Below are 25,516 nucleotides of genomic sequence, written 5' to 3' on the forward strand. Positions count from 1 at the left end.
AGCCGATTGTTCTGATACTCTGTATCCTAACACTGCCAATATCATAGCCAATTGTTCTGATACTCTGTATCCTAACACTGCCAATTTCATAGCCGATTGTTCTGATACTCTCTATCCTAACACTGCCAATACTATAGCCGATTGTTCTGATACTCTCTATCCTAACACTGCCAATATCATAGCCGATTGTTCTGATACTCTCTATCCTAACACTACCAATATTATAGCCGATTGTTCTGATACTCTGTATCCTAACACTGCCAATATCATAGCCGGTTGTCCTGGTACTCTCTATCCTAATACTGCCAATATCATAGCCGATTGTTCTGATACTCTCTATCCTAACACTGCCAATACTATAGCCGATTGTTCTGATACTCTCTATCCTAATACTGCCAATATCATAGCCGATTGTTCTGATACTCTGTATCCTAACACTGCCAATATCATATCCGATTGTTCTGATACTCTGTATCCTAACACTGCCAATATCATAGCCGATTGTTCTGATACTCTGTATCCTAACACTGCCAATATCATAGCCGATTGTTCTGATACTCTGTATCCTAACACTGCCAATATCATAGCCGGTTGTTCTGATACTCTGTATCCTAACACTGCCAATATCATAGCCGATTGTTCTAAAAAAGCTGTACCCTAACACTGCCAATATCATAGCCGATTGTTCTGATACTCTGTATCCTAACACTGCCAATATTATAGCCGATTGTTCTGATACTCTCTATCCTAACACTGCCAATATCATAGCCGATTATTCTGATACTCTGTATCCTAACACTGCCAATATTATAGCCGATTGTTCTGATACTCTGTATCCTAACACTGCCAATATCATAGCCAATTGTTCTGATACTCTATATCCTAACACTGCCAATATTATAGCCGATTGTTCTGATACTCTGTATCCTAACACTGCCAATTTCATAGCCGATTGTTCTGATACTCTCTATCCTAACACTGCCAATACTATAGCCGATTGTTCTGATACTCTGTATCCTAACACTGCCAATATTATAGCCGATTGTTCTGATACTCTGTATCCTAACACTGCCAATATCATAGCCGGTTGTCCTGGTACTCTCTATCCTAATACTGCCAATATCATAGCCGATTGTTCTGATACTCTCTATCCTAACACTGCCAATACTATAGCCGATTGTTCTGATACTCTCTATCCTAATACTGCCAATATCATATCCGATTGTTCTGATACTCTGTATCCTAACACTGCCAATATCATAGCCGATTGTTCTGATACTCTGTATCCTAACACTGCCAATATCATAGCCGATTGTTCTGATACTCTGTATCCTAACACTGCCAATATTATAGCCGATTGTTCTGATACTCTCTATCCTAACACTGCCAATATCATAGCCGATTATTCTGATACTCTGTATCCTAACACTGCCAATATTATAGCCGATTGTTCTGATACTCTGTATCCTAACACTGCCAATATCATAGCCAATTGTTCTGATACTCTGTATCCTAACACTGCCAATATTATAGCCGATTGTTCTGATACTCTGTATCCTAACACTGCCAATTTCATAGCCGATTGATCTGATACTCTCTATCCTAACACTACCAATATTATAGCCGATTGTTCTGATACTCTGTATCCTAACACTGCCAATATCATAGCCGATTGTTCTGATACTCTCTATCCTAATACTGCCAATATCATAGCCGATTGTTCTGATACTCTCTATCCTAATACTGACAATATTATAGCCAATTGTTCTGATACTCTCTATCCTAACACTGCCAATATCATAGCCGATTATTCTGATACTCTGTATCCTAACACTGCCAATATTATAGCCGATTGTTCTGATACTCTGTATCCTAACACTGCCAATATCATAGCCAATTGTTCTGATACTCTGTATCCTAACACTGCCAATATTATAGCCGATTGTTCTGATACTCTGTATCCTAACACTGCCAATATTATAGCCGATTGTTCTGATACTCTGTATCCTAACACTGCCAATTTCATAGCCGATTGTTCTGATACTCTCTATCCTAACACTACCAATATTATAGCCGATTGTTCTGATACTCTGTATCCTAACACTGCCAATATCATAGCCGATTGTTCTGATATTCTCTATTCTAATACTGCCAATATCATAGCCGATTGTTCTGATACTCTCTATCCTAATACTGCCAATATTATAGCCAATTGTTCTGATACTCTCTATCCTAACACTGCCAATATCATAGCCGATTGTTCTGATACTCTGTATCCTAACACTGCCAATATCATAGCCGATTGTTCTGATACTCTCTATCCTAACACTACCAATATTATAGCCGATTGTTCTGATACTCTCTATCCTAACACTGCCAATATCATAGCCGATTATTCTGATACTCTGTATCCTAACACTGCCAATATTATAGCCGATTGTTCTGATACTCTGTATCCTAACACTGCCAATATCATAGCCAATTGTTCTGATACTCTGTATCCTAACACTGCCAATATTATAGCCGATTGTTCTGATACTCTGTATCCTAACACTGCCAATTTCATAGCCGATTGTTCTGATACTCTCTATCCTAACACTACCAATATTATAGCCGATTGTTCTGATACTCTGTATCCTAACACTGCCAATATCATAGCCGGTTGTCCTGGTACTCTCTATCCTAATACTGCCAATATCATAGCCGTTTGTTCTGATACTCTCTATCCTAACACTGCCAATACTATAGCCGATTGTTCTGATACTCTCTATCCTAATACTGCCAATATCATAGCCGATTGTTCTGATACTCTCTATCCTAATACTGCCAATATCATAGCCGATTGTTCTGGTACTCTGTATCCTAACACTGCCAATATCATAGCCAATTGTTCTGATACTCTCTATCCTAACACTGCCAATATCATAGCCGATTGTTCTGATACGTTCTATCCTAACACTGCCAATATCATAGCCGATTGTTCTGATACTCTGTATCCTAACACTGCCAATATCATAGCCGATTGTTCTGATACTCTGTATCCTAACACTGCCAATATCATAGCCGATTGTTCTGATACTCTCTATCCTAACACTGCCAATATCATAGCCAATTGTTCTGATACTCTCTATCCTAACACTGCCAATATCATAGCCGATTGTTCTGATACTCTCTATCCTAACACTGCCAATACTATAGCCGATTGTTCTGATACTCTGTATCCTAACACTGCCAATATTATAGCCGATTGTTCTGATACTCTGTATCCTAACACTGCCAATATCATAGCCGATTGTTCTGATACGTTCTATCCGAACACTGCCAATATCATAGCCGATTGTTCTGATACTCTCTATCCTAATACTGCCAATATCATAGCCGATTGTTCTGATACTCTCTATCCTAATACTGCCAATATCATAGCCGATTGTTCTGATACTCTCTATCCTAACACTGCCAATATCATAGCCGATTGTTCTGATACTCTGTATCCTAATACTGCCAATATCATAGCCGATTGTTCTGATACTCTGTATCCTAACACTGCCAATATCATAGCCGATTGTTCTGATACTCTGTATCCTATCACTGCCAATATCATAGCCGATTGTTCTGATACTCTGTATCCTAACACTGCCAATATCATAGCCGATTGTTCTGATACTCTCTATCCTAATACTGCCAATATCATAGCCGATTGTTCTGATACTCTCTATCCTAACACTGCCAATACTATAGCCGATTGTTCTGATACTCTGTATCCTAACACTGCCAATATTATAGCCGATTGTTCTGATACTCTGTATCCTAACACTGCCAATATCATAGCCGATTGTTCTGATACGTTCTATCCGAACACTGCCAATATCATAGCCGATTGTTCTGATACTCTCTATCCTAATACTGCCAATATCATAGCCGATTGTTCTGATACTCTCTATCCTAATACTGCCAATATCATAGCCGATTGTTCTGATACTCTCTATCCTAACACTGCCAATATCATAGCCGATTGTTCTGATACTCTGTATCCTAACACTGCCAATATCATAGCCGATTGTTCTGATACTCTGTATCCTATCACTGCCAATATCATAGCCGATTGTTCTGATACTCTGTATCCTAACACTGCCAATATCATAGCCGATTGTTCTGATACTCTGTATCCTATCACTGCCAATATCATAGCCGATTGTTCTGATACTCTGTATCCTAACACTGCCAATATCATAGCCGATTGTTCTGATACTCTCTATCCTAACACTGCCAATATCATAGCCGATTGTTCTGATACTCTCTATCCTAACACTGCCAATATCATAGCCGATTGTTCTGATACGTTCTATCCTAACACTGCCAATATCATAGCCGATTGTTCTGATACTTTCTCTCCTAACACTGCCAATATTGTGCTGATTGTCCTGGTGCTCTCTATGCTAGTATTGCTACAATGCCTTTGTTATGACCATTATAACCAGCCATTGGTGGTCATGCAGTTACAATCTCTAGAGCTCTTTGTAGTCAGAGTCAGCTTTATTTTTTAATTTCACAGACTTGGTTTGACAACTATAAGCCCTCCTCTCAATTGCAGACATAGTTACTATGAAAGGCTACAATCAATGGCGATTTACCTTTTCATCTCCTTCATGTCTATGTCCGGTATAGTCAACTTGCAACTCTCAATAACTTTAATGGCTGTCTCAGCTAAAACAGTCAGCCTAGTATTTGCTACCCTCTTACCATCATGGGTTGCAAACTTGTATCTTCATCATTGTATTAGAGGTGGTCAGTCTTTTTTTTCTGCCGACATCAAGATTAGTTAAAGGGAGCCTACAGCCCGAAAAGCACTGAATTAGAGAGCGTATGCACGGCAAAGTGCCCACCCACTCCTATCTAATGCTGCCATCGGCGCCTCTAGTGGCTGTCAGGAAGACAGACGCTAGAGACTTGCTCAACCCCCTAATACAAATATTGCTGTTTTACATAACAGAGTTAAAAAGTGCTGCCCACTCCATTGAAGTAGTTTTGGTGACTTTTGTGGACTTTTAAGTTGAGAATTTGCATCTGTTTTTGGCTCACAGGTTTTTTCTTTCAATATAAGATCTAATTTGTAAACTTTGTTAACCTGAGCCTATTTTGAGTGATAACATATTAATGAAGGCAGTAAATTTAAGAGAGCCATTTTTTTTCAATAATATTTATTAATTATGTGTTCTAATAGATTTTATATATATGTATATAGTACAGCTAATAAAGTGTAGGAGTCTGAATGTCTCAGGTCATATCTGTTTAATTGCAGTACACGTGTAATTGTATACGCGTACAACACAATACGGTATTTCAAAGTTACATATTTCGAGAAAGCAAATTAGCTATTCTATTATTTAGGTGTAACGAGATGTTATACCTTGCAAAAACGACGTATCCTTTCCAATCAGAATGAATCAGCCGTTTCTTTAAATTTTCTATTTACCCAACCCGTTTTAAAGAAGAATCCTATGCGTGTGTGAGGAGGTGAGGGGGGGGGGGGGTTTCTGGTGAGTTTCATTTTAAAAAGAAATATGTTCATTTTTTTTTTTTACGGTATTTTCTCCAGCAGTAGAGTGTGATGTGCGCTGATCTTTCACTCCCTTGGGACAGCTGGGGAGATATTTTAGGGTTTGGAATTGGGAAGTGAAACTCACAGCTCAATGACTGTCACAGGCTGTATACCAGTAACTTGCCCTCCCCATTCTCCAAGGGACAAATGTCACAGTCTGAAGAGCCACATGCCCATATCTTTAAAAGTCCTGTTACACAGGTTGAACCTCAGCATAATCCCACTTTATATTTTCAGGATATTTTTTTTCATATCGTTATCAAGATTCGACATTTTAAATGGTCAAATATAGTTTCTTAAAGGCACTTGTAATAGTTTTGACATCGCACATGTCCCATAAGTGACTTATATGTAATAAAATGTAAGCATCAAGAAATCATTTGATACAATACTTTTTCATCATGTGCTAGATCCGTGTCGATGAGTTCTAACATCCCCAATTCAGATGACACCTCAGATCACCCACAAAGCAAAATTAGACATTAGAAGATTACATGAATCCTAAAATTCTTGCTCCCTGTTGGACTTTGTTTGCTTTCCAACGAAGTAGTTTAATCGCTCGGAGACTGGCATGCATCAAAGTGTCATGTTGGAAGACCATCTTGTAGAAGACATTGGTCACCAGTTCCCCACTTGGGTCTGCATACTTTAGTGCAGTCACAGGAGTGTAGACTTGGTTAGTCTGGTGACGGAATGGTGCTATTTCCATAGTAACAACACGTAGAGTATGCTACAAAAATAAAAATGATATATTAACTCTAAAATTTGTATCTCTCAGAATGCATCTGACACACATTATTTATAAAAAAAAATAGTTCGGTTGTGCTTTTGCTCCAAAAAAAACACTAACTTTTATGAAATCAATGTTGTTAAGGTACTCCAAGCTCATTCCACTGTTTTATAAAATCTGTCACAGACTCCATTCCCTCACACTGCAGCAATTCAAGCACTGTAGCCTTTGACAATAGTCTTACCTCTGCGATATCTTCTGGAGTCTGCCCCAAACTGGAAAATATTTCTTTACAATTCTTCAAATAGTAGTTGATGAAGATATCAGCTGTCTCTGCATCTGTCTTGGAATAATCGCCCCGTTCTGCTTCTTCATAGGTTTTTAATTCAAACTCTGTCTTAACGGGACCTGGTTCTATCAGTGTAATACTGGAAAATTAACACAGGGACGTATTTCAGAAAAAAGAGGCATGTGTCCAGTTCAACCTTTCTCAATAATCTATTTTTGCTGTTGATCCAAAACAAGGCAAAAAACCCCAGTTTGAAGCACTTCCAATTTTGCAAACTAGGAAAAAAATCATTCTTGACCCTAGAATGGCAGTCAGATTTATCTTTGTATCAAGAAGCTATTACCCCACAATTTAAAAATTATATCCTTGAATATTATGTTTTTGCAAGTGTGCATTCAGTTGCTGTTGAACAATCTGTACAAACTCTGATAAAACCACTTATTCAGGCAGAGAATTCTACATCCTTATTGTTCTTACTGTAACAAAACCTTTCCTTTGCCTTAGACTAAATCTCCTTTCTTCCAGTCTAAACGTGTGACCTCATGTCCTATATATAGTCCTGTTGTGAAGATTTCCAATATTTGCACACAATCCATAGGGTACCAAATACATGGTTGATATTTACTACAATGCAATTCTTTCATGTAATCCTTAAAATGGGTGATATGTGTCAGAGAAAATTTGAGGCTATGGATAGTGTGTCCTTTATTAAACTAACAATACATTTTTCTACGGTGCACTTTGATGTTAAAACTTTTAAGCACTGTAACCAATTCAACTTATTGTAGTGGTTATGGTGCAAAGAGTCTTTGCATCCCCCAGAGAACTTTCAAATCTGTTAATTTGCCCCTCTTATAATTTCACTTGTGCACTGATGGTTTAAACTTGTGCAAGATCTAAAGATACAAATAAGAATTTAAATATACACAGGAGGAGAAGGAGCAAAATTAGAATAAACATAGGAATTGCCTATATAAAGCTACTGGTGTTTAAGGGAATGCAGATTTCCAAACACATCATCGGAATATAAAAACTAGATTGGTTTAAATAGATCTTTAAAATATGCAACTACTAAATCCATGTTATTATTTTTTTTATTTTTTGGTAATTTACTGACAAATTAATCACTTACAAAATGTTGAATTTCATAGTCTGGAAAACCAAACTTTCACAAAATCCTTCAATGGCAAACTTTGAGGCAGCATATACATCATTGAACATGATGCCTGGTGAGAGAAATTTGGGGAAAAAGTTAGAGAATAAAGTTATCCAGGAATATTCAAAAACAGGAGGTCAAAGAGGCTATTATGTTGACAGCTAATGCGATTTTAAGGTTATTCTTATTCATTTACTAGTAATACCGCAGCTTATTGAGCACCATCGACGGCAATTACTTTGTTTTAACAATCTGTGCAAAAAAAGAGTTTAACAGGACACCCTACGCTTCATTATATTTGCTGTGTTTTGCATAGTTTGTGCTTGGAGAAATGTATCTTCTCTGTTATATACAAAATTAAGTTCAGCTGTTGAACCCTCTTTCACGCCTCCATATGGATCCCAACAATTAAGATGTAGACCTCTCTCCTATCCCATAAGCCAGCATCTTTCTCGTTTTTTTCTTGGCTGCGTAGCCCCTTTGGTTAATGTTTAGTGTTAGCTTTGAGACTGTAGTCATGCGGTCTTGGCTTCACTCTTTGTTTTTTTTGTAGTCTAATATTTTTTGACTCTCCTACATATGCTAAATGTATCTACAAAGCCTTCTATTGAGACCGTTGTTTGGTCATCCTTTGATCTATATCGCTGTCAACAAAAAATATTATTATGATTCCTATTTCTTTATACAGTCCAAGCATTTTGATTTCAACTCCCACTACATTCTGACAGACAAACAGTTGCAATCTGTTTTCAAATATACAGTTAGGTTCTTAAGATTCCCAGGTGACATTCATGGCTTCTCACCTTGAAGTCCCATTACGCTGCTAATGACCACAATGTGGCCGCTCTTCCGTTTCTTCATATCCGGCAGGACCTCTTTAATCATTCTTACAACCCCAAAGAAATTGGTTTCGAAAACCGCTTGCATATCCTGTATGGACTGGCATTCTATAGGTCCAATAAGACCGACCCCTGCGTTATTAACTGATAAAAAGATGGGTAAATAAAAAAAGGTTGAAAGCAATGAAACTTTATTTCTTTAATAGTTAACTAGAACACCTTCACTTATAGGAAAATGTCATTTGTTTTTAGAATTTTAAATAAAAGCTTCCATAAATTATAGCCTATATCAGCAGTAGGCGACCTTTTCAACCCTAGATGTTACTGACTACATCACCCATAATGGTCTTCTGGTCATAATGTTAGCAAAGCATTAGGGAAGATGTTGTCTACAACATGTGGAGTGCCAAATGTTGCCTAACCTTTGCCTATCTTCCTATTATTTCAATGCATACATATAAGTAAACACCGTGTTTCAGTGTTGTCTCTCCTGACTTACCCTTGGTCCATGGGGCAGACGTCTTTAAATCCACTTTGTTCAGAAGCACCACTTATCCAACGAAGATCAAAGGTTACTGCGAGTTCGCAATTTATGATGCCATGAGCAAGTGCCAGACATCTCAAAAATGTGCTGTGAATTGGGTTCAGCTGTTCGAATGTTCTTGGCAAATAACAAGGTGCTTCTGATTGAAGAGCAAAGGTAAGTAGGAGATGCACAGATATGGTATATTTACTTATTATGTACATGTGATCTTTTATTTTCACTGATAATGAACTATGATGACTTTAAGCCCCTGAATAAAAATTTTAACTATTTTTGAAAAGTCTTATGGAATTCCATTTTATTCTGATTTCACGTAATATCAAATTGTGTAAGGTTTTGTTTTGGGGTTTTTTTTTTTACGACGAGACATGCCTACCATGCACCACTCACTGAGAATGTCTACACGTCTGTCGGGGATGGTGTCCACACATTTGCGAATGGAATGTTCACTACAGACGTCTAGTTCTTTGATCTCCAGGGTTCTATTGAGGGCATCACCCGCTGCTTCCTCCAGTGCGGAGCGTTTTGCCAGGTTACGCATTGTGGCGAAGACTACGGAGAGAAACATTGAAATAAAAATGATAAAATTGCATCCTGTAGCCTGTATTTAAAAAAAAAAACATAAGCAGAGAATACTAACATCTCCATTCTCCACTGGAGAACACATAACCACGGAGAGTATATGTCTGTGCATATATATAGCACATAAAGGACCGGCTATATTGGCTCAGGCTGTATGAAGTTGCATAATTTAATTTTTGTTTAGGCCTCACTTGTTTTACTCCTTTACTCTTTAAGTGATGACCAATTCTACCACGGAGATTGCTACCTTGCCCAAGCTGCAACATGAAGTGTTATTTGAGTACTGCATTGCTGCCACCGGATTCTCACTGCACGCTTGCTAGACTTTACAGTTTTAATGGTTACGCTTGTGATTCTTTCAGTAGGAAAGTTCTTTAGGCATTTGTTCCTGTTTAGGCACCTGCAATCTGCTCACCCATCGTAGCCTTGCGTGTCCTTGGGTTTTGGTTCCCGTAGGACTCCGTAACTTGTGCTGTCACTAGTTTAAGAAAGAAGACTAGAGTTATCCTTTACCAATAAATTAAATTGTGTCTGCATGTGTAGAGTAGTGGAAGTGGAACTTTGTAGTTTACTCCAACTGGCCTTTGTTAAACGTTTCTCTGTTCTTCCCTTTCTCAGCTACGTGATAAATTGGGCTCTGTTTTGGTTTGTTTGCAAATTGCTCAGGCCTTCCCTCAGGGTTATCCAGATGTGGACCCCATGTTCAATGTGCCTAGAGGTGTATCACCCACATCTCAACGACAGAGTCCACCAAGACCAATAACCATTTGGGGTTGCTGTATATGTCATGCAAAGGGAGCCTGCCAGCATTTTGGTTCCAGGCTGCCTTTTAGGGTCCGATTTGCATATAGTTCAATAGTTGCTCAAGATAACCTAAACCGAACTGAGGAACTAAGCAGGGACCCACCAAAGGGCAAGCTATTTGAGCTGTTGTGTATTCTCAGTATTCTGTTCTGCTCTGCTTTGGTGTGTTTAACATTATAGACACCTTTATAGTACGGGACCATGCGTCATGTGCAAAATATTATTTTTTTTTATTAGTAAGCACGTCTCGTCTTTTATGTCTTCATCTAATATTTTTAACACAAATACTTTATGTAATGTGCTATATTTAAATGTTTGTCTAAGATCTACACATATAATGTATTTGTCTCGTTTACGCTACAATCTCTTTTTGATCTATGCCTTACATCAGCAGATATGTAATACATTTTAATATATGAACAAATGTCTAATGGGATATTTCCCAAGCTTTTACTAGCAGTTTAGGACTGATCAAGATAAAGGCTGGACGCGTTTCACGCCTACCCTGCATTATTTCAATGGTAACACTAGCACTGAGCTATAGTCCCGTCCTTACGTGTGTGTATCTATATATATACACCTTGGACTTTGCACTGGATGGCCATTGATTGCAAACATAAAGGAGAGCACTCAGGAGACAGTGAAACATTAAATTTCACTGCTGTTTTTTCTGATGCACACAGCTTAAAACCATCTACATTAGTCACATCAACATTTCAGTCCTCTCTGGGACTTTTGTAAAAATAAAGAACATAGGCATAGGTATAGCCACCCAGATGACAGTGAGGGTAAGGTGAGAACAAAGATAGTGATGACAGATGACCACAGGTTTCGTGGTCTGCTGACGTCAATGACCTCGTTATCACCTTACCTCACTGTCATCTTGGCGGTATTGATTTAATCTTTTACTGTATCTTTCTACTTCAAGTTTGTTATAATAGATTAGATAGATAGATAGATAGATAAATGCCAAGTGTGTATCCGGGTGTCTCAGCAATACTAATCATAGTATCCAACAATATCTGGGGGAAGAGGAAAAGAGAAAATAGTATTGGGAAGAACGTGGTGAGAATGAAGAAACAGGATTTGGTCCAGTAGGATGTGAATGAGAGAAACAGCATTGGGGAGAGGGACAAAGAGGACAATTTTGTATTAAGGTGTAACGGAACCACTGACACCCCGACCGGGTACCTTCCGCTGACGGATGCTCCTAGTGCTTTCCAAGGACTCCAAGCACTCTGCCGGACACCATAACCACTACAGACCCCACGAACCGCCGCAGCTTGGTTGGGGTCTCGCCGTCTCCACCCACTCTGGACCCAAGACCAGGGTCCAGCTTCCAGTAGGTGGACCTCTCCGAATTCCAGAGAGCAGGAACAGGAACAAGCTCTTAGCAGAGCTTAGTGATTATACCCTGGGGAGTATAGTGATTATAGCAATCCCCAGAGTGTAGTTCTCCAAACATGAGCCGAAACTTCATGAAGGTCCAAGATGATCTGAACTTTTATTGACCACACACTGGCTTTTATTCAAGTCCCCATGCAAGGGGACATCCCACAGGGTGGGACACAGTACAACCAATCATTTACAGGAAAACCATAAAACACACCCAGCACAAACATACAATCCCTCCCCTCTGCCTGTGATATAATTACTGAACACAATGGGTTAATGTAATTTATCACAGGCAGGAAAAATACACTTTTTATACTTATACAGTAACTTTAAAAATATGCATCATATTCACATACAACATACATATTCAGAATCAGCATACTTTAAATATAAACATAACCAAACATCATACAAATCCCTCCAGTACATAAAAAGTTAGGTGCAAGTCCTTTATGGCCGACCGCCAGCACATTTTCCTGCCCAAAACAGTTCCATAGATTTGGGCTGTGCGGCCGGTCAATTTTATGCAGAAAAATTACTCCCATTCGAACGTGCGTTCGAATTGCCGAACGGGACTTAGTCTCTGCAGCTGAAGATTCAGTGTACGAGAAGGTAAGGGTCAGCGGTGTTCGGTGAAATGTGTAGCCGATTTCAGTTCCATGAATTTGGCTACACACACCGCTGACCTCGTTCGAATGAACAAAGATGGCCGCCGCCACGTGTTCGTTTGTCGAACAGCGGCCCCCGAGCGGTCGTCAATTTACCTACAGCAGGCTCCCAGCCTGGGAGGTAAATTGCCTGCACACTTCCACTTCTGGGTGGTCCGCCTGTGTGGTACTTGGTTCACTAAGCCCCATTTACTGAACCAAGTGGAAAATAGCAATGAACAAAATATTTTAACTAAGTCTGGGGACACTGGGGACACCGTCTTAAAGGGGCATTGTCACACAAAATCTCAATATGTCCCCAGACGGTTCTGAAAGGGCCAGCTTGGTCCAATACAAGTCCATAAGCCACAATGCAGTTCTTAAAGGGCCAGCAGCAGCACAATATAAATCCATTAGCCAAAATAACCCAGGGCCATAGTCATGAGGCAGGAGGCTGGCAATCCGGCTCCTCCAACAGCCAGGGGCAAAGGGGAGCTTTTCACCTAAAAACAGTGACAAAAAAGGCATTTCGTCACATAGGGCAAAGAGTTTCAGAATAATAGGAACTGCAGTAAGTTAAGGAAGGTGTGAAGAAATTAAATTGAGATGAAGATAATGGGAAAGACGGAACTACTGTAGGAAGAAGAGAGATTGCATTTCATGTGGAGAAACAATTTGCATGAGAAGCATGCAAGTCACCTTAAATGACCACTAAACGCATCCAGACCACTTCATCTCCATGAAGTGGTCTGGGTGCATTGGCCCTGTAGTTTAAAACCTGCAATGTAAAACATTTGAGTTTTGTAGAAACATCAATATTTACATTGTTAGGTGAAACACATCTCCAGTGGCTGATAGTTGCACCTCAAGTCGACAGCCATTACAGGCAATTCCTATGTAATAATTTCAATAAGACAGTGGAGCGCTATATATAAAGTGACCATTAATGTGTAGAGATATACAAAACAAAAACACTTGATACTTCAATAATGTATCCAATCTGATGTATATCCCTTTAAATACAAAATAAAGTGCAATAGTGTAATGCCTTAAAACACGTTATGGTATATTAAAGTGCTAATTGAACACTCACATATTCCAGAGCTATATGAACTAGCTCTGGTGTGTAGCACTGATTGGTCTGTTTTGGGTGACCACACCCCTATTCATTGTTGTACTTTTGATGGTAGCTTTTTTTCCCTTTTTTCCACCACAACTACAACATTGAAGAGGGGAGTGGCCACCCAAAACAGACCAATCAGCGCTGGTGCAAATCCCTAGGCTTTACAGCTTGTTCAAAGCCTTTTTACCAAACCAGGAAGTGACTCAGCCAATCATGAAGCTTACTTAAAAGATCACTCCAAGCACCATAACCACTAAATTGGGCTGTAGTGTTTATGTTTTGTTTTTTGTTGTAAGTAAAACCACCTTTAATTGTCCCTTTTTAACTGGTATTTGTGTGAGCTGCAAAATATAACCACTAGATGTCAGCAATACGGCACACATGAACATTAAAGTTTGCCTTTTTGCAAATATATAAAGAGAGGCACTTTCAATTTTCTGATAGTCATAGTTCCTCAAACCGTAAAAGAACACCAATCAACACCAATTTCAACACCAAAAAGGTTCTGAACGAATGCAAATTTGTCCTAATTTAGGCCAATGTGTTTAATCGTCAAAATCACAAATGAACAAATTGAATTATGAAAGAACTAAATGAAAATGAGTCAAAATCACAAATGAACAAATTGAATTATGAAAGAACTAAATGAAAATGAGTTCCTTGATGGATAAGAGTAGACCATTTAATTAGTTATTTGCTTTTCCTTTGTCTTATTACAAGGAGGGAGTTACTGGCACCCTGCCATTTCCTTTCCCCAAACTCCGACCTGGCCTGTGTGATTGGGCATACTCAATTTAATGGGCTTCCCCCTATGCCCCACATTCATTGTCGTGGGAGAAGGGGAAAGTTATGGCATGCCTCAATCTCACATCCCTTGACCCGCTGGCATAGGGCGAGGGAGTGGGGGAGCGCCTGCATCAGTTTCCCCAATTTTACAAATTTTGCGCCATTTCACAGCCCACTAATTATTTTACCATATTGCCCTCGGCAGAGGGTGAAGGACGTGCGATGACCCAGCAACAGGTCCCCCCCCATGTTAAATTAATTCTCAATCCAAGAAGCTAACAGGTTGTTCCTTGTTGCTTCTGTTTCAACCCATTACTTGCCAGTTATGAGTGAGACATGAAAAATATCTGAATTTAGTTTTCAAGCGAAAATATATTTGAAGAAATAAACAGTACCCTCAAAATGTATGCAGGAGCAGAACACCTCCCTTGAGTTTATGGCATTTGACAAGCAATGTTTGCAAACTTACCTTATTAATCACCTAAAGTAAATAAAGTACAAATACAGTAATGTAACATTGCAAAATCATGACATGCGCATAGTCAAGCTTTTGTGCATATGTTCCAAACCTTACCTTGGACGCCCCAATAAGACACGGACACAAATTTAAATTGGATGCCACGGCTTTAATAAATTATAAATATGATAAATATCTAAATAGTAATTTGGGTCATTTCCAAACATTCCCAAGTTCACATAATACGTACTTCACCCCAATTTTAACAGTACTAGACCCACCGGCAAAGACCCATAACATATCAACAATAACATATAACCATACATAATTAACATAACCTACATGGCCACAACAGGCCTCATACTAATTAATTTTCGTAGTAGGGGCAAACCGAGACACCCCCCACCAGGTTGAGAACCACCTCCGGGTTTCAACCTACCAATTTAGATAGTAGGGGCATACCGCCGACACCCCTACCCCACCAGGCTGAGAACCACCTCCGGGTTCCAACCTACCAATTTAGATAGTAGGGGCATACCGCCGACACCCCTACCCCACCAGGCTGAGAACCACCTACGGGTTCCAACCTACCAATTTAGATAGTAGGGGCATACCGAGACACCCCTACCCCACCAGGTTGAAAACCACCTACAGGCTCCAACCTACCAAATACCAAATTCAACCATGTAAACATTATTAACAAACCAAACATCCAGGTAGCAAAACTACCTAGCCTCAAATATCTTCTTCAGCCCCCGCCACTGTGGCCCAACGGGAGCAACCAAAACCAATCCAAATAAAGGGAGGGAAAACAACAGGTAAGTGTGATTAATTAAAATGGCTCCTAATCTAAGATGTCGGTTATTAATATCTGGCATCCGGTTAATGGGCACACCCCTTGTGACCACCTGACCATAAATTCCATCTCCACATATGCCCGCCTCCTAGCTCTGTCAAGGACCACTCCCCTTAGCTGCGCTGTTTCATGGGCTACAATAACACAACACATACACTATACCAAACATATCTAATATGAGCATGTGTCAAGAAACATAAACACATATCAATGTTGAGTTTGAACAGAAAAAGTATAGTAGTTCCTTAAAGGACCACTATAGGCACCAAGACCACTTCAGCTCAATGAAGTGGTCTGGGTGCCAGGTCCATCTAGGGTTAACCCTGCAGCTGTAAACATAGCAATTTAAGAGAAACTGCTATGTTTACAACAAGGTTAATCCAGCTTCTAGTGGCTGTCTCATTGACAGCCGCTAGAGGCGCTTCCGCGATTCTCACTGTGAAAATCACAGTGAGGAGACACTGCCGTCCATAGGAAAGCATTGAGAAATGCTTTCCAATGGACTGTCTGAATGCGTGCGCGGCTCTTCAGTAGGCATTCAGCGCTGACGTCGGAAGAGGGAGGAGATTTCCCCAGGGCAGAGGAAGCCCGGCGCTGGAGAAAGGTAAGTAATTAACCCCTTCCTCCCCCTTCAGCCCGGCGATAGTGGGACCCTGAGGGTAGGGGAGACCCAAAGACCATATAGTGCCAAGAAAAACGAGATTGTTTTCCTGGCACAATAGTGGTCCTTGAAGTACGCCCATATACACACATTGCCCCCCAGACTGCCCCCATACACACATTGCCCCCATACTGCCCCATATACACACATTGCACCCATACTGCCGCATATACACACATTGCCCCCATACTGCCCCCATATACACACATTGCCCCCCATACTGCCCCCATACACACACATTGCCCCCATACTGCCCCCATATGCACACATTGCCCCCCATACTGCCCCCATATACACACATTGCCCCCCATACTGCCCCCATATACACACATTGCCCCCATACACACACATTGCCCCCCATACTGCCCCCATATACACACATTGCCCCCCCTACTGCCCCCATACACACATTGCCCCCATACTGCCCCCATATACACACATTGCCCCCATACTGCCCCCATATACACACGTTGCCCTCATACTGCCCCCATATACACACATTGCCCCCCATACTGCCCCCATACAAACACATTGCCCCCATACTGCCCCCATACACACATTGCCCCCCATACTGCCCCCATACACACATTGCCCCCATACTGCCCCATATGCACACATTGCCCCCATATACACACATTGCCCCCCATACTGCCCCATGTACACACATTGCCCCCATATGCACACATTGCCCCCATACACACACACTGCCCCCCATACTGCCCCCCATACACACATTGCCCCCATACTGCCCCCATACACACACATTGCCCCCATACTGCCTCCCATACACACATTGCCCCATACACACACATTGCCCCCATACACACACACTGCCCCCCCATACACATACTGCCCCCCATACACACATTGCCCCCATACTGCCCCCCATACACACATTGCCCCCATACTGCCCCCATACACACACATTGCCCCCCATACTGCCCCCCATACACACACTGCCCCCATACACACACATTGCCCCATACACACACATTGCCCCCCATACTGTCCCCATATACACACATTGCCCCCATACTGCCCCATATACACACATTGCCCCCATACTGCCGCATATACACACATTGCCCCCATATACACACATTGCCCCCCATACTGCCCCCATATACACACATTGCCCCCCATACTGCCCCCATATACACACATTGCCCCCATACACACACATTGCCCCCATACACACACATTGCCCCCCATACTGCCCCCATACACATACTGCCCCCATACACACATTGCCCCCATACACACACATTGCCCCCCATACTGCCCCCCATACACACACTGCCCCCATACTGCCCCCATACACACATTGTCCCCATACTGCCCCCATACACACACTGCCCCCCATACTGCCCCCATATACACACATTGCCCCCCATACTGCCCCCATACACACATTGCCCCCATACTGCCCCATATACACACATTGCACCCATACTGCCGCATATACACACATTGCCCCCATACTGCCCCCATATACACACATTGCCCCCCATACTGCCCCCATACACACACATTGCCCCCATACTGCCCCCATATGCACACATTGCCCCCCATACTGCCCCCATATACACACATTGCCCCCCATACTGCCCCCATATACACACATTGCCCCCATACACACACATTGCCCCCCATACTGCCCCCATATACACACATTGCCCCCCCTACTGCCCCCATACACACATTGCCCCCATACTGCCCCCATATACACACATTGCCCCCATACTGCCCCCATATACACACGTTGCCCTCATACTGCCCCCATATACACACATTGCCCCCCATACTGCCCCCATACAAACACATTGCCCCCATACTGCCCCCATACACACATTGCCCCCCATACTGCCCCCATACACACATTGCCCCCATACTGCCCCATATGCACACATTGCCCCCATATACACACATTGCCCCCATACTGCCCCCATACACACATTGCCCCCATACTGCCCCATATACACACATTGCACCCATACTGCCGCATATACACACATTGCCCCCATACTGCCCCCATATACACACATTGCCCCCCATACTGCCCCCATACACACACATTGCCCCCATACTGCCCCCATATGCACACATTGCCCCCCATACTGCCCCCATATACACACATTGCCCCCCATACTGCCCCCATATACACACATTGCCCCCATACACACACATTGCCCCCCATACTGCCCCCATATACACACATTGCCCCCCCTACTGCCCCCATACACACATTGCCCCCATACTGCCCCATATACACACATTGCCCCCATACTGCCCCCATATACACACGTTGCCCTCATACTGCCCCCATATACACACATTGCCCCCCATACTGCCCCCATACAAACACATTGCCCCCATACTGCCCCCATACACACATTGCCCCCCATACTGCCCCCATACACACATTGCCCCCATACTGCCCCATATGCACACATTGCCCCATATACACACATTGCCCCCCATACTGCCCCATGTACACACATTGCCCCCATATACACACATTGCCCCCATACTGTCCCATATACACACATTGCCCCCATACTGCCCCCATACACACACATTGCCCCCATACTGCCCCCATACACACACATTGCCCCCATACTGCCCCCATACACACACATTGCCCCACATACTGCCCCCATACACACACATTGCCCCCCATACTGCCCCCATATACACACATTGCCCCCCATACTGCCCCCATATACACACATTGCCCCCATACTGCCCCCATATACACACATTGCCCCCATACACACACATTGCCCCCCATATACACACATTGCCCCCCATACTGCCCCCATATACACACATTGCCCCCATACTGCCCCCATATACACACATTGCCCCCCATACTGCCCCCATATACACACATTGCCCCCCCATACTGCCCCATACACACACATTGCCCCCATACTGCCCCCATACACACACATTGCCCCCATACTGCCCCATACACACATTGCCCCCATACTGCCCCCATATACACACACTGCCCCCATACACACATACTGCCCCCCATATACACACACTGCCCCCCATATACACACACTGCCCCCCATACACACACACTGCCCCCCATACACACACACTGCCCCCCATACACACACACTGCCCCCATACACACACACTGCCCCCATACACACATATTGCCCCCATACACACATACTGCTCCCCCATACGCACACACACTCTACATACATACACTACCCCCATACACACACACTGCTCCCCATACACTGCCGCCCCATACACACACATTGCCCACACTCACACATACACTGCAATACTCACACACACTGCACCACACATACACTGCCACCCTCACTCACACACTACAACCTTCACACACACACACTGCTTACACACTGTCCCCCTCACACACACACTGCACCCCTTACACATTGCACCACTCACACACACCACTGCTCCTACGCCCTACTACAGCCCAAGTTCCCAGCAGAACTCAGGTGAGTTGTCAAACTGTTCTTAAACGGTTTGACTACTTACTCTGGGAGGGGGTCCCGCCACTATTGACACCATAACCACTACACTGAGCTGTAGTGGTTATTGTGTCTGGATTATTTCTTTAAATAATCTACAAGTGCCCCTCCCGAGATCAGGCTCTGCATCCGCCACTGCTTCCATTAAGAGTATAAGTTGCTTGTGCATTCTTGACGCCAAAGTGCATAACTTTTCTACATTAAATTTCATTTTCCATTTGAGTGCCCAGTCCCACAGTCTATCTAAATCCCTCTGCAGCAAAATAATATCTTGCTCATATTTATTACTTTACAGAGTTTTGTGTCATCTGCAAACACTGAAACATGACTTTCAATGCTTTTTTCAAGATCAAATGTCAAATGTAACCGTTCCAGCACTTGCATTTGCTGAGATTTGTGTTAACCTCATTATCAGTGAACTTGATGTTATAAAGGTTAATATTTCGGTCTTTGATGTGAATGAACCAAGTGTTTCACACTGAGATAACAGAATTCTTGCATGCTCAACTTGCTGATAAGTGTCTGACTGATAATGCAATCCCCTTAATGAGATCAGTTTCAGTTGATCTTGTAGACTGCAGTAGAAGTAACAGGAAGGGTGATGTGCTTTGTAACCCAGTGCTAATTATAGAAATGTCTGAGCCATAAGGACAAACTAGCCTGAGTTCTACTTAGCTGCCTCTTTTGTGCCATCCATGCGTATTATAAGTACAAAAAGTGAAGCCTGGCAGAGAGTGATAGTAGTTGCAGTCCACAGCACCTTGAAGGCAGATATGCTAAGCACTAAGCCGAACCGTAAACATAAGACCCCTCTAACCCAAACAGGAACTGGGTTATTTACTAAAATGGGAATTCAAAATGAATTTCGAATTTAAAGGCACATTATAGTGTTAGGAATACAAAGCTGTATGCCTAACAGTATAGTGTCCCTATGCGCCCCATGGCAATTAAAGCATTAAACGTATAAACACTCGCCTAATTCCAGACCCGAGGTTTCTCAGTGCTGGCTCCTTTTCGGCCACATCAGCGCCGAGGGAGGAACCTAATGAATTGATACTTTGCTGTGGGCGATTTGAAGGTGCTGGATGTCTTCACGTACAGCGTAGTTAAATTCCGTGAAACCGCATGAAGCACCTCTAGTAGACAGCCACTAGAGGCAGTCTTAACCCTGTAATTTAAACATTGCAGTTTCTCTGAACATTGCATAGCAGGGTTAAAGGGAAACTCCAGTGCCAGGAAAACCATCAGTTTTTCTGGCACTGCAGGTCCCTTCTCCCTCCCACCTCCCATCCCCAGTTGCTGAAGGGGTAAAAACCCCTTCAGTCACTTACCAGAGGCAGCGACATGTCCCACTTCGCTGCTTCTTTCTCCGCCGCCACTCCTCCTCTGCATTACGTCGGACGGTGGGCGAGACTGATCCCTCCCACCGGCTGGGGAGACCTAATGCGCATGCGCGGCAATGCCGCACATGCGCATTAGAGCTCCCCATAGGAAAACATTGAAAATGCTTTTCAATGCTTTCCTATGGGGAATTGAGCGACGCGGGAGGTCCTCACACAGCGTGAGGACATTCAGCGACGCTCTAGCACAGGTTTTCTGTGCTATGAAGCTGGAAGTGCCCTCTAGTGGCTGTCTAGTAGACAGCCACTAGAGGTGGAGTTAACCCTGCAAGGTAATTATTGCAGTTTATAAAAAAACTGCAATAATTACACTTGCAGGGTTAAGAGTAGTGGGAGTTGGTACCCAGACCACTCCAATGAGTAGAAGTGGTCTGGGTGCCTGGAGTGTCCCTTTAGGGGACAGGGCCTCTGCACCCAGACCACTTCAAGATCTGGGTGCCTATAGTGTCCCTTTAAGGTCAGAGTAGCCGAACTGCAAAATTTATACAATTCAGCTGTGTTTTCAGTTTGACTACTTTGGCTTTAAATTTGAAATTCACTTTGAATTCTCACTTTAGTCAATACCCTGTAAGTTAAAATCCCAATATACCTACATGGTAGGGTACAATCAGGGCCATCCCGTCCATAAACCACGGTGGAGCCACGCCTCCAGGCAGCACTCTGACATAATCTATAACAGGAGTTCCCAACCAATGGCGGCCCTCGGGGCCACCCGATTGGCATATGCAATAAGGGGCCAGGTTGTGCGCTGTGGCGCTTTGACAGCGTGACTGGGTCCCTTCTATCCTGCACAGATTTCTGGGAGGAACTGACAGGGTATCACTTCTTCCCAGCTCACTCACACTGCCGCGCAGGAGGAGGAGGAAGGAGCCAGAACCTGCTGGATGGCTTAATTGTTTTAATGTGTGTTTGTATGCGTGTGTAGCTGTGTGTTTGTGTGTGTGTGTGTGTGTATCAGTTTGTATGTGTGTGTAGTGTGGGTATCTGTGTGTTTGTATGTGTGTAATGTGTTTGTGTGTGTGTGTATTTGTGTATGTGTAGTGTGTGTATCTGTTTGTATGTTATTATTATTATTGCCATTTATATAGCGCCAACAGATTCCGTATGTGTGTATCTATGTGTGTATCTGTGTGTAGTGCGTGTGCAGTGTGTGTATCTGTGTGTAGTGCGTGTGTAGTGTGTGTATCTGTGTATGTGTAGTGTGTGTAATGTGTGTATCTGTGTATGTGTGTACCTGTGTGTAGTGTGTGTATCTGTGTGTGTGTGTGTGTGTGTATGTGTAGTGGGTGTATCTGTGTGTAGTGTGTGTGTATCTGTATGTGTATAATATGTGTAGCTGTGTGTGTGTAGTGTGTGTATCTGTATGTAGTGTGTGTATCTGTGTGTGATTGTTTGTGTGTAAGATGTGTTTGTGTGTGTGTATCTGTGTGTGTGTAGTGGGATGTGTATATCTGTGTGTGTAGTGTGTGCATCTGTGTATGTGTAGTGTGTGTATCTGTGTATGTGCGTACCTGTGTGTGTAGTGTGTATCTGTGTGTGTGTTTGTATGTGTAGTGGGTGTATCTGTGTGTAGTGTGTCTGTATCTGTATGTGTGTAATATGTGCAGCTGTGTGTGTGTGTGTGTGTGGTGTGTGTGTCTGTATGTAGTGTGGGTATCTGTGTGTGATTGTATGTGTGTAGGATGTGTTTGTGTGTGGGTATCTGTGTATGTGCAGTGTGTGTGTGTGTGTGTGTGTGTGTCTGTGTGTGTGTAGTGGGATGTGTATATCTGTGTGTGTAGTGTGTGTATCTGTATATGCAGTGTGTGTATCGGTGTGCAGTGTGTCTATTTGTGTATAGTGTGTGTGTCTGTATGTGTGTAGTGTGTATATCTGTGTGTAGTTTGTGTATACTGTATGTGTGTAATGTGTATCTGTGTGTGTAGTGTGTGTATCTGTATGTCTGTGTATCTGCATGTGTGGCAGTGTGTGCATCTTTATGTGTCAGTGTGTGTATCTGTATTTGTCAGTGTCTGTATGTGTCTGTGTGTATGTCTGTGGTGTATCAGTGTTTCTGTACATCTGTATGTGTGCCAGTATTTGCATGTGTGTCAGATTCTGATACATATACTGACACACATGCAGATGCACCGACACACATACAGTTGCACAGACACTCAGATACACATGCAGATATACAGACACAAACACTGCCACACATGCAGATACATAGACAGACAGATACAATCACTGACACACATATAGATACAGACACACAGATATAAACACTGACACACATGCATATACACAGACACAGTGTATAGGTAAGTGTATTGGCTGCAGTGCACACACCGACACAAGCTACATCCCCAGCATACACACAGACACGCTACATCCCCAGCACACACAGACATATAATATATCCCCAGCACACACACAGACACACACTACATCCCAAGTACACTCACAGGCACACATTTCACTCCCAGCACACACACAGACACACACTTCATCCCCAGCACACCCACATAGAGACACACCATTGCAGAAGCATATGGGTTTTGTTTTTGGGAGGGGTGGGCAGCATTTCATCCTTGGACCAAGGCAGCACAATGTCTTGGGCTGGCCCTGGGTGCAATGCTATATTTACATTATCTATCATGGGCTTTAGAAGAAAGAGATGCAGTAAGTCCAATTAATTTACTGGTCAGATTTTATTTGTACACACTGAAGGGAAGTGCTATTCATCATGTATGTAAGCTGTGCCTCTTTTATGCACCGGTTTAATGACGTTGCAGTAAAACACAGCAATGTAGTAACGTCACCCAATTTAAGGGCAAACTTGGGATTTTTATAGTGATTCACGATATCTGTCTAAATCCTATTGTATTCCAAGAGTAAATGGAGCTGCAAATGTATGTTTGTAAAGGCTCTTAGAACAAATATCTGTGGAGGTAGAAATATTTACAAATGTTTTGCATGCCCAAACACGACCACGGAAGATTATCTTGTTAACACTGCGCTTTTGCTTGTTTACCTTCTTGTTAAAAGTAGTTCATTACACTGACATAATATCAACTTACGGCAAAGTTAAAACCAAAGGGCTGGAACATTAAAGCGGAAATGTCTCTTTAAATAAAAGGATTGCCCAATAAATGGAAGTGGTAGACATAACAGGGGGTTTAACAAGGGATAAGGTAGACGTAGGAGTTTATTCACAAAACTCTGAACTTTGAAGTATGGAAATCTAAATGGCAGAAATCCTTGCTAAAATAGTCACTTTGTGACGATAGCCAAGTTGAAATAATTTTTGCTGCGTTTTGCCATTTGAGTTTCAATTTGATACAATTCAGAGCTTAGAAAATACACCCCATAAGGTCCTCATCAGCAGAAAATTCTATGAAACACATTCTATGAAACACACTATTGCAGGGTTGATTTACAGCTAATATCAGGGGTGCCAAATAGTTAGATCCCCAGATATTGTAGAACTACAACCCCCACAATGCACTTTGCATGTCTTTAGAATGCTTTAGAATGACAAAGACTCATGGAAGCTGTAGTTTTAATACACCCGAGGATCTACTTTTTTGGCATCCCTGACTTAGATGAACTAATTCATCTTTAACTGTTTAATATAATAGTTTGGGTCTATTGGCCAATGGCCTTAATGTTATAGCTACAGCTCTCACCTTTAAAGCGTTGCTGTTCATCATTGGCAAGTTTTGCAGCCAATGCCAGCCCAATCCCGGACGAACATCCAGTTATAAGTACTGTACGAGGAGAGTCCATCTGAGGTTCCAGGTATTTCCAAGTCACAAAACTGAGAGTAACACACAAACAGTGGGATGTTGCACCAATATGCACCAAGTAAGCTGCATCTTCCAAAGGGTCTAACATTTAAGGATGATGCTGAGCCATTATTGGACCGTTCATTAATCCAGTCTTGCGTTTGAGATGAAAGAGATTATTGGATTATCTTGTCGCAGGAGCACATTGCCAACTAGGACAATGACAAGTCAGGGAGAGAAAGAACCTTTGAAAACAATTCATAAAGCTATCAGTGTATTATCTGTAACGGTAACAAAAACACAAACATATCTACACAAACTATAATATTTGCAAATAACCTGAGGTCTACGTCTGTA

The 25,516-nt window shown here is 42.3% G+C and overlaps 1 protein-coding gene across 1 annotated transcript; it reads right to left on the bottom strand.

Moving 5' to 3' along the window:
* Positions 1-5,837: 5,837 nt before the first annotated feature.
* LOC134565797 (retinol dehydrogenase 8-like) lies at positions 5,838-25,307 on the bottom strand. The gene is made up of 6 exons (XM_063425450.1): positions 25,061-25,307; positions 9,548-9,709; positions 8,578-8,757; positions 7,751-7,844; positions 6,574-6,757; positions 5,838-6,329 (listed from the first exon to the last, which is right to left on the bottom strand). The coding sequence occupies exons 1-6, from the start codon at positions 25,266-25,268 to the stop codon at positions 6,090-6,092; spliced, it is 1,068 nt and encodes a 355-aa protein (XP_063281520.1). The 5' UTR covers positions 25,269-25,307; the 3' UTR covers positions 5,838-6,089.
* Between the last annotated feature and the right edge of the window lie 209 nt (positions 25,308-25,516).

The sequence above is a fragment of the Pelobates fuscus genome, chromosome 6, assembly GCF_036172605.1.
Source record: "Pelobates fuscus isolate aPelFus1 chromosome 6, aPelFus1.pri, whole genome shotgun sequence".
Lineage (NCBI taxonomy): Eukaryota > Metazoa > Chordata > Amphibia > Anura > Pelobatidae > Pelobates > Pelobates fuscus.